General features: G+C 49.0%; 1 protein-coding gene across 1 annotated transcript in view; it reads right to left on the minus strand.

The window, feature by feature from the left end:
- The window catches only part of C6 (complement C6), a 26937-nt gene extending 16632 nt beyond the window's left edge, over positions 1 to 10305 (minus strand). The window contains 5 exon segments of the mRNA XM_075266467.1: positions 3149 to 3296; positions 6077 to 6215; positions 8062 to 8206; positions 8610 to 8766; positions 10162 to 10305. Coding sequence (XP_075122568.1) covers positions 3149 to 3296; positions 6077 to 6215; positions 8062 to 8206; positions 8610 to 8766; positions 10162 to 10304 — 732 coding nt within the window. The 5' untranslated portion in view covers position 10305.
- Positions 10306 to 11411: the final 1106 nt, after the last annotated feature.

Genomic DNA, 11411 nt, shown 5'->3' on the forward strand with positions numbered 1-11411 from the left:
ACCACCAGAACTTGTGGTCCACGGGAGAGTTGCTCTTCAAATAGCTGTTTTTTGGGGATCCCCGTTGTTGAACCCCTATTGATCCCATGCTGATAACTTCAATATGCAAGTCTTAGTAAACCGTTTTAGCACTTCAGATCTGGGTGTTTCCTTCCCTCGCCTTTCGGAGGTGCTATGTCTGAGCTAGTCATTGCTACACACCTTCCCCTTTCCCATTGCAAGATTTTGACTGGGCTCCTCTTCTGGTCCCCGCATGGTATAACACCCCTTTCCGGGGGCCTCCACATAGCGTGACACCCCCTGTACTGGCCCCCACAAGATATAAGACCTCCTTTACTGACCTCACACATGGTGTATTGTCTCCTTAATTGCCCCCTTTACTGCCCCATAGTATAGTACCCCTTTACAGGCCCCCATATAGTAAAGGCCTCCTTTACAGGCCCCCATATAGTAAGGGCCCCCTTTACAGGCCCCCATACAGTAAGGGCCTCCTTTACAGGCCCCCATACAGTAAGGGCCCCCTTTACAGGCTCCCATACAGTAAGGGCCTCCTTTACAAGCCCCCATACAGTAAGGGCCCGCTTTACAAGCCCCCATACAGTAAGGGCCTCCTTTACAGGCCCCCATACAGTAAGGGCCCCCTTTACAGGCCCCCATACAGTAAGGGCCCCCTTTACAGGCCCCCATAAAGTAAGGGCCTCCTTTACAGGCCCCCATATAGTAAGGGCCCCCTTTACAGGCCCCCATACAGTAAGGGCCTCCTTTACAAACCCCAATACAGTAAGGGCCCGCTTTACAAGCCCCCATACAGTAAGGGCCTCCTTTACAGGCCCCCATACAGTAAGGGCCCGCTTTACAAGCCCCCATACAGTAAGGGCCTCCTTTACAGGCCCCCATACAGTAAGGGCCCCCTTTACAGGCCCCCATACATTAAGGGCCTCCTTTACAGGCCCCCATACAGTAAGGGCCCCCTTTACAGGCCCCCATACAGTAAGGGCCTCCTTTATAAGCCCCCATACAGTAAGGGCCTCCTTTACAGGCCCCCATACAGTAAGGGCCTCCTTTATAAGCCCCCATACAGTAAGGGCCTCCTTTACAGCCCCCATACAGTAAGGACCTCTTTTACAGGCCCCCATACAGTAATTGCCCCTGTTACAGGCCCCATACAGTAAGGGCCCTCTTTACAAGCCCCCATACAGTAAGGACCTCCTTTACAGGCCCCCATACAACCCCTTGTTGAACAGCGTCACAGCGTTGAAGACATATTGTGTGGTGTCTCCTGGTGGCTGAAGCTGAAGCGGAGATGGCAGAAGCAGGAATGAGGACAGGTAACTGAATATATTACAAAAAAATAAAACAGCAGTGGTTCCGGGCCGGGCCCCTGAATGTTGTGGGCCTCAAATCAGCCGTTACAGCTACTATAGCTGCCTGTCCCCTCATTACACTGAATATAAAGGCTCTTTTCGTTAAAAATACATTTGGTTTCTGCCATAGACCTTGACATATGAAAGCAGCCAACATTGCAGCTGCATCCCCCCTCTTCTAATGTAGATGGGTTTTTTGGTGACCCCTGTGTCAAAATTTAAATTGCAACTGGGTTTTATATCACAATAAAGTTTCCCTGTCGTCCTTCCAGTGGCACAATATGGGGTATTTCTGCCCCTGTGTGCTGGTAGGACAGGCAGAATTTTAATTAGCCAATAAAGTAACATGGCTTGCCCTATAGGAGTGCACAAGGACCTCCCCACTGCGTGTTTTTTTCTGTCCTGTGTGACCGGACAGGTGGTGGAGGCCTGTAGCCTCCTGTAGGGGATGGAAACCTTCACAGGGCAGTGGATTAGATCTCCGAATCTTCCAGACATCAGCTGAAGCCTGCATCCAAGTCTATGGCTTTGGCTACGGCTGCCAGGAGGCCTTTATGGCTAAAACCCTGGAGAGATGATCTCGCCTCCAAGTTTGTTCTCTGCTCCCTTCCCTTTGAGCCAGGGAAGGTATTCGGCCGAGGGCTGGACGACCTCATGGAAGGTCTTGCTGAGGGCAAAGGGAAATCTCTGCCGCAAGCTTCCAGGGGCAGGAGACCTCCCCCTTCCAGGGGTCAGGGGTCATCTTCTGGATTTAGACCTCAACAGCAGCGGCGTTCTAGATACTACCCCAGAGGAGCTGGACACGGCTACCCCAGGGATGGTTCCAAAAAGGAACCGCCGCTCTCTATGGTTACAAGTCCTGTTGGAGGACGTCTTTTCCTGTTTTCAGAGGCTTGGAGAACCTATATAGAAGATCCTTGGGTTCTACAGGTGGTTCGATCAATTGCCTCCTGTCATCACCTGGCTTCTCCCTGTTGCTCAGCAATCCATCCTGGAATCATCGGTTGCGGGGTACATCACAAAAGGGGCCCTAGAAAAGGTTCCCCCCTCAGACTTTGGTCTGGGGATATATTCTCCAGTTTTCCTGGTTTCAAATCCCTCCAGAGACTGGAGAATGATTATCGATCTAAAGTACCTCAACCGATATATAAGAAGAAAGTCATTCCGGATGGAGTCTGTAGACTCTGTAACATCTTATCTACAGCAAGGGGAGGTAATGATCACTCTAGATCTAAAAGATCTCCATGTCCCTATATTTCATCCTCAAAGGAAATATCTCAGAATCGCCATCTATATGGCTGGACCCAGAGAGCACTACCAGTTCGCCGCGTTGCCATTCGGCATTTCCTCAGCCCTGTTTGTATTCACCAAGGTGGTCGCTCCGGCCGCTGCCGCCCTCAGTCTACAAGGCGTATTTATTGTTCCCTACCTACCTATCGTATATGCGGTGCTATTTTGCGGCCGTGATTTTGTGCCACGTATACGATCCCGGCTCCCATTGAAATCAATGGGAGCATATACGGCCCGCAAAAGCTGACGCGACGTATAAGTGCCAGATTACGAGCCAAAATACATTGTGTGAATGCACCTTTATAGGGCAAGCCATGTTACTTTATTGGCTAATTAAAATTCCGCCTGTCCTACCAGCACACAGGGGCAGAAATACTGTATATTGTGCCGCTGTTAGGACTAAGGGAAACAAGATTATCTTCATAATCCTTCATTCTTGTATGTCAAGGTATGTGTAGACTTAAAGAGCATAAAATATAATAAGATGTGCCTACCTGAAATTTGATGCTTTCCAGGTTTGCTGACACCCGGTATAACTTTCTGTTTCCTCCTGTTCCATTACCAGACACTGTGATGCTCTTTCCTCCAAAATATGAGTTATCAAGGACATCACCCCGAGTCTCCCCAGACAGGTAGTTATACCTAATAACCATGAGACAGATATATCAGGTACAGCCGTGGACGAGACAGAGGGAGGAGAGCGGAGATAACAGGCACAGATGGTGGAGATATCAGGTCCAGATGGTGGAGATATCAGGTCCAGACAGCAGAAATATCAGGTACAAATGATGGAGATATCAGGCACCGACGGCGGAGATATCAGGTCCAGATGGTGGAGATATCAGGTCCAGACAGCGGAAATACCAGGTACAAATTATAGAGACATCAGGCACCGACGGTGGAGATATCAGGCACCGACGGCAGAGATATCAGGCACCGACGGCAGAGATATCAGGCACCGATGGCAGAGATATCAGGTACAGATGGCGGAGATATCAAGTACAGATGGTGGAGATATCAGGCACATACAGCAGAGATATCAGGTACAGACGGTGGAGATATCAGGCACATACAGTGGAGATATCAGGCACATACAGTGGAGATATCAGGCACATACAGCTGAGATATCAGGCACAGACAGCGGAGATATCAGGTACAGACGGCAGAGATATCAGGTACAGAAGGCAGAGATATCAGGTACAGACGGCGGAGATATCAGGTACAGATGGCAGAGATATCAGGTACAGACAGCAGAGATATCAGGTACAGATGGCAGAGATATCAGGTACAGACAGTGGAGATATCTGGCACAGACGGCAGAGATATCAGGTAGACTGTGGAGCTATCAGGTACTGACTGCGGAGATATCAGGTACAGACTGCGGAGATATCAGGTACAGACAGTGGAGATATCAGGCACAGATGGTAGAGATATCAGGCACAGATGGCAGAGATATCAGGTACAGACGGCAGAGATATCAGATACAGACAGCAGAGATATCAGGTACAGACGGCAGAGATATCAGGTACAGACGGTAGAGATATCAGGTACAGACGGCAGAGATATCAGGTACAGACGGGGGAGATATCGGGTACAGACTGCAGAGATATCAGGAACAGACAGTGGAGATTTCAGGTACAGACGGCAGAGGTATCAGGTACAGATGGCAGAGATATCAGCTACAGATGGCAGAGATATCAGGTACAGATGGCAGAGATATCAGGTACAGATGGCAGAGATATCAGGTACAGACGGCAGAGATATCAGGTACAGACAGAAGAGATATCAGGTACAGACGGGGAAGATATCAGGTACAGACAGCAGAGATATCAGGTACAGACGATGGAAATATCAGGTACAGATGGCAGAGATTTCAGGTACAGACAGTGGAGATATCAGGTACAGACGGCAGAGGTATCAGGTACAGATACAGAGATATCAGGTACAGACGGTGGAGATATCAGGTACAGACAGTGGAGATATCTGGCACAGACGGCAGAGATATCAGGTACAAACGTCAGAGATATCAGGTACAGATGGGGGAGATATCAGGTACAGACAGCAGAGATATCAGGTACAGACGGTGGAGATATCAGGTACAGACGGCGGAGATATCAGGTACAGGTGGCAGAGATATCAGGTACAGACAGTGGAGATATCAGGCACAGATGGCACAGAACTCAGGTAGAGATGGCAGAGATATCAGGCACATACAGTGGAGATATCAGGTACAGACGATGGAGATATCAGGTACAGATGGCGGAGATATCAGGTAGAGATGGCAGAGATATCAAGCACATACAGTGGAGATATCAGGTACAGACGATGGAGATATCAGGTACAGATGGCGGAGATATCAGGTACAGATTGCAGAGATATCAGGTACAGACGGCAGAGATATCAGGTACAGATGGCAGAGATATCAGGTACAGACGGCAGCGATATCAGGTACAGACGGCAGAGATATCAGGTAGACTGTGGAGCTATCAGGTACAGACTGCAGAGATATCAGGCACAGACTGCAGAGATATCAGGTACAGACAGTGGAGATATCAGGCACAGACGGCAGAGGTATCAGGTACAGATGGCAGACATATCAGGTACAGATGGCAGAGATATCAGGTACAGACGGCAGAGATATCAGGTACAGACAGAAGAGATATCAGGTACAGACGGGGAAGATATCAGGTACAGACAGCAGAGATATCAGGTACAGACGATGGAAATATCAGGTACAGACGGCAGAGATATCAGGTACAGACAGTGGAGATATCAGGTACAGACGGCAGAGGTATCAGGTACAGATGGCAGAGATATCAGGTACAGACGGCGGAGATATCAGGTACAGACAGTGGAGATACAGTATCTGGCACAGACGGCAGAGATATCTGGTACAAACGTCAGAGATATCAGGTACAGACGGCGGAGATATCAGGTACAGATGGCAGAGATATCAGGTACAGACAGTGGAGATATCAGGCACAGATGGCAGAGATCTCAGGTACAGATGGCAGAGATATCAGGCACATACAGTGGAGATATCAGGTACAGACGATGGAGAGATCAGGTACAGATGGCGGAGATATCAGGTACAGGTGGCAGAGATATCAGGTACAGATGGCAGAGATATCAGGTACAGACGGAAGAGATATCAGGTACAGACGGCGGAGATATCAGGTACAGAGGGCGGAGATATCAGGCACATACAGCGGAGATATCAGGTACAGACGGCGGAGATATCAGGCACATACAGCGGAGATATCAGGCACATACAGCAGAGATATCAGGCACATACAGCGGAGATATCAGGTACAGATGGCGGAGATACATCCAGTGACCAGTCCTGGGATGACGGCATATTAGGACTGTGATTACTCTTATACAATATCCAGTCAGATCACCCATTTTCCTCCATGTCTTACCCGGTTCCCATCAGCCGTATCCCGGGAATGTCCTCGAAGCTCCTCTTTGGCTCCGGCTTCTTCCTGCAATTTCTTTCATCTGAATTATCTCCACAGTCGTTGTCTCCATTACACTTCAGTTTCGTGTCGATGCAGCGCCCTGTATACAAAGGTAAGAAGTATATGTTTCTTAAAGGGAACCTGTCATGTTGAAGATGGTGTCTATGTATGACCCAGTGAGCGCAGAGATATTAGTGTAGAGCCTCGGTCTCCTTTCATCCATTGTCTTCCCGTTTATCGGTATCTCTGCTGCCATCTTCGTCTGCCCCTCCCGTGGCCATGCGGTGATTGTTGTTGTGACATCATGGTGTGCATTTTTCCCTATTATTTTAACTACTGATGGGGGGTGGTCTGGCCGCTTTGGGACTCCTGCTGGGTGGTGTCCCGGGGAGTGGGTCTTGGTTGTGTGTGCTATTACTGCCATGGCTGGTTATGGTGCCCCTGAGCCTTGTTATGATGGACAGTTTGGCGGCCAGATCTCTTAGCGTCAAGGACCTCGCCCCTCCGGGTAATCTTTGTTAGTTCGGTAGATATTTATATTTTGGGGATATATTGAAGAGTTATTTATTTATTTAGAGGGCGGCTATAAATGTTCATGTCATTGATTTTGTATGTTTTATTGTATTCATGTAATAAGACGGCTGCTGCGGCCAATTTATCCAACAGTTCTTTGTCTTGTCTTTTCTCAGGTGGAGAAAGGGGGAAATCAATGGGTTAAAAAGCCTCCCATTGATTTCAATGTGTAGCGCCCGTAAGCTGGCACCCATTGAAGTGAGTGGGATCTGTTTTGAGCGCTCATACTCTGACATGTATATACGTTTCTGAATGCGTGGCGCGTTACTCCGTGGGAACAGAGCCTAAGGTACTAACCAGCACTCTGTGCCTGAACCTAACAGACTGAGACTGCAAAGACACACGCGCTATAATCACAGCGCCAAACCGCTTTGTAACAAGTCAGGTTCGTCACAAATCTTCTGAAATACGATATTCGGGGTTTGCCGCTGATGAATCATTAATCTACTGTGAGGTCTCTTCAAACCATCATAAGAACGCATTGGTTAGGACAAGTTCAGTCCAAACCAAAATTTGATGGCAAACCTCACAAATATTCACAAAAAGAACCTCACAAGGTTAACCCATCATTCTCTCTCCATAGACCTCTTTGTGTGTTACTAGAGTTGCATAAATCCTACAGAGAACAGAAAAGTTACTCTGTTGCCAATCTGTTGCATTTTAACATGTGAATGGCCAAGGTGGGCAGAGAGGGGAGACTCCTGCTGCCGAGACACAATACAAAAGGGAGGAGGAGGAGAGGAACGTGGCTGATCTCCTGGGACATCGAACCAAAACTTGCAGGCAAATCATGTGAATATTTGCAATATGAATTATACGAGGTTCACCCATCATTAATAATCATTCTCTCTGCACTCTCCATAGACTTCTTTGTGCTAGGTGAGATATACTGGTGTTGGCTCAGTGGTGTTTTTTTATAGAGGTGTTATCTTTTATTGTAATGTCTGTGTAAATGAGTTTATTGTAGGAAAAAAAAAAATGTACAGAATTGGCAAGTATCAGTCTAAACTTAGGCTTAGTGGTCAGAGTCAAAATTGAAGGATATATTCATTTGTTTTTTTAAATATAGTGACATGGAAAATTAAGAATTAAGTCCACAAAAATTCTTAAAAGATATGATTCACATCAACACTTGGTTTAAAAAAAATAGGTCATTTTTGTCATGACGTGCCCTTTAATGATAAGGTGATCCAAGTCTGACCCTTGCAGAGACCTCTGGTGATCAGCTGAAATCTGTGCAACACATTATCCGTTCCTCTGCAGCGCCCCCCACAGGGGGTATTGAGTATTACAATGATTGCACTACATTGTACCCTGGTCATGTATCTAGTTACATACTGTACAGAAGGGAATGAGGCCGTAATATTTCTTACCGGTGTCACAGCGAAACTTTTTGGCGCAGTCCGCTTCCTCAATGTTACAGAGTTTTGTTGGGGTACAAAGCCGGGACTCTGACAACTGTCCTGAGCAGCCGCCTCCTCCAAACTGCGAGGGGCGCTCTAATGATCGAACCCGGAACTGGAAATATAAAGATAGGTTCATATGCAGGACATGGCCGACTAGTCTGACGTATATTATTACATATTAGAGGTGGATGTTTCCTAGTGTTGTTCTCACTGATTGGAAAGCAATATAATGCTCATCGCGGTCATCACCCAGCTTTCCAAACACCCTGAATGGCTATGAGCTGTGAACATAAATAGGTTGTGACATCTATCATCTGCCCAAAATGTCCATGCAATGATGTGTCCAGTCTAGACAATGCTCTGTGAGCTCAACAACTCTGCAGTAGCTGCACAAATCTCTGCTCCTGTTTAGCTCACAGAGCATTGTCTAGACTGGATCTAAACTGCCCTTTGTGAACCAGGCCTTATACAGTAGTCTACCCAATTCACATGATGTTTCTGTACTGCTGCGGTACCTGCTTTTGGATACACGGATCACATTCAGACCAAGGCCCGAAATCGCCGATCCGGCAGCTGATTGGACACAACTGTTCATTGCAAGGTCGACTCTCAGATTTTGTGCAGAGCCGGTCGCAGTCGTTTCTTCGGTAATGTTCATCATAGACGATATTTCTGTACAGAAAATTCAGAATTTCCATGTTAGATCAATCAAGTGTTATATGTGAATATACCTGTATCCATGTATGGTGGGATATGCACTGAACAAGATGGGGGCAATGGGGCAACTATTGGGAAGGTTCGGGGGCAGGTTGGGGCCGCTCTGGGGCAGATCGGGGGCAGCTCTGGGGCAGAGTGGGGGCCTCTCAAGGTCAGATTGGGGGCCTCTCAGGGGCGGATTGGGGGCCGCTCTGGGGCAGATTGGGGGCCTCTCAGGGGAAGATTGGGGGATCTCAGGGGCAGATTGGGGGCCGCTCTGGGGCAGATTGGGGACCTCTCAGGGGCAGATTGAGGGCCGCTCTGGGGCAGATTGAGGGTCTATCAGGGGCAGATTGAGGGTCTCTCAGGAGAAGATTGGGGGTCTCTCTGGAGCAGATTGGGGGCCGCTCTGGGGCAGATTGAGGGCCTCTCAGGGGCAGATTGGGGGCCTGTCAGGGGCAGATTGGGGGCCACTCTGGGGCAGATTGGGGACCTCTCATGGGCAGATTGGAGGCCACTCCGGGTGCAGATTGGGGGCCTCTCAGGGGCAGATTGGGGACCTCTCAGGGGCAGATTGAGGGTCTCTCAGGAGCAGATTGGGGGTCTCTCTGGAGCAGATTGGGGGCCGCTCTGGGACAGATTGGGGGTCTCTCAGGAGCAGATTGGGGGCCGCTCTGGGGCAGATTGAGGTCCTCTCAGGGGCAGATTGGGGGCCTCTCAGGGGCAGATTGGGGGCCACTCTTGGGCAGATTGGGGACCTCTCATGGGCAGATTGGGGGCCACTCTGGGTGCAGATTGGGGGCCTCTCAGGGGAAGATTGGGGGTCTCTCAGGGGCAGATTGGGGGATCTCAGGGGCAGATTGGGGGCCGCTCTGGGGCAGATTGGGGACCTCTCAGGGGCAGATTGAGGGCCGCTCTGGGGCAGATTGAGGGTCTATCAGGGGCAGATTGGGGGTCTCTCTGGAGCAGATTGGGGGCCGCTCTGGGACAGATTGGGGGTCTCTCAGGAGCAGATTGGGGGCCGCTCTGGGGCAGATTGAGGGCCTCTCAGGGGCAGATTGGGGGCCACTCTGGGGCAGATTGATGGCCTCTCAGGGGCAGATTGGGGCCTCTAAGGGGCAGATTGGGGGCCACTCTGGGGCAGATTGGGGGCCACTCTTGTCATGGGCATTAGCTCCGGGTCACCGCTGTGCAATGTATATATCAGAAGGGAGATCAAGGAGGTTTATCCAGCACTAGCATGGTGAAGGCGACCTGTGGGCCCCCTAGTTTCGACCCATGTTATTTCAATAGTTACACTTATGATCCTCCTTAGACTCCTAGGCCTGGTTGCAATGCAGTCTAAAAAGTTCCAAAGAGTTTTAGACGTACCGAGCTCTACTCTGGGTTCCACCTTCACAAGTCTTAGAACAGACTGACCAGGAGCTCCAGGGGTAATGATCACAAAAGCAAGAGGCCGCCTTCCCCACAACGGTGCTTAGCAGCAAACATGCGAGAAAAGTGCTGCAACCCATGGATACTGAAAGATAAAGCAAGAAGACATTACTACTAGCTGATGTGTGTCCCGGGACTGCTAGGAATGCTGTCTAAATACATAATTAGCATTGAGCAGTTCAATAAATCCGGGTGTCCGCCCCCGAGGAACTTCAGCAATGATGACATCAGGGCTATATCTGTGGCGGCCATATCATCTCTTCCAAGGGCAAATGTCACACTCAATGCTGATGGGATTTACATTCCTCTTTTCTTCATTCCCTTCATTTTGCTTCCTTCTATTTCGTACTTTGCAGCATTTTCCACACCTGCCTGATATCCCTGCACCATAGAGGAGACCATAGATTTGCCATTGTGGCATGTGAAGAGGGCAGTGTGTCCTAGTTGTGATCTTTCCTGAAGAACTCTATTAATGAATGGGGTCATCCAGTGCAGGAAACCCATTGTCATGCACCCTATTAGTGAATTCTGGGGTAATACGGGGGGATCCTCTGATCATTGGTCGGACAGGGGAGCAGTTACAAAGAGCGTCTCTCTCTCTCTCTCTCTCTCTCTCTCTCTCTGGAGGACCTGTATCCCCCAGACAACCCATTGATGTGAATAGACAATGTGTAATGCTTAGTTTTCCCTGTGGGGGAGCTGCAGGGAAACCAAACACTTACAGCCAGGTGTGCCCACAGATTAAAGCTGATCCCTGAGAGTCCAAGCAGGGCACTTTGTGATCAGGTTATAGTCCAGGGATCCTTGTAGCTGTTCAGAATTCCCAACCTCTTCAAGAAACAAACAGGTGAATGAGGAACTTGTTCAACTGAAAACGAATCTGAGTCCCGAGCCAGCCGAACCTGAAGTGCAACGATTCTTGGGACGTTCATCTATCTCTAGTGGTGGATCTTGGTACTGTAGGGTCCTATATAAAAGGTCACCTTGTCCCTGGCAGATGGGCTCACAAAAATTCATCAAAATGTGCGCTAAGGACCTCCTTGTCATGTATTTATATACACAGTCAGTATAGCAGTAACGCTCTCGGCTCTAGCAGTGCGCTGCTGCAATTCTCAGGCATGTCCAAGAACTGCACCTTGTAAAGTAGCTGTCCCCGGATGTGACATGGTGATCTGCTCTTGTGCATC

Source organism: Leptodactylus fuscus, chromosome 1 (genome assembly GCF_031893055.1).
Source record: "Leptodactylus fuscus isolate aLepFus1 chromosome 1, aLepFus1.hap2, whole genome shotgun sequence".
Taxonomy (NCBI): Eukaryota; Metazoa; Chordata; class Amphibia; order Anura; family Leptodactylidae; genus Leptodactylus; species Leptodactylus fuscus.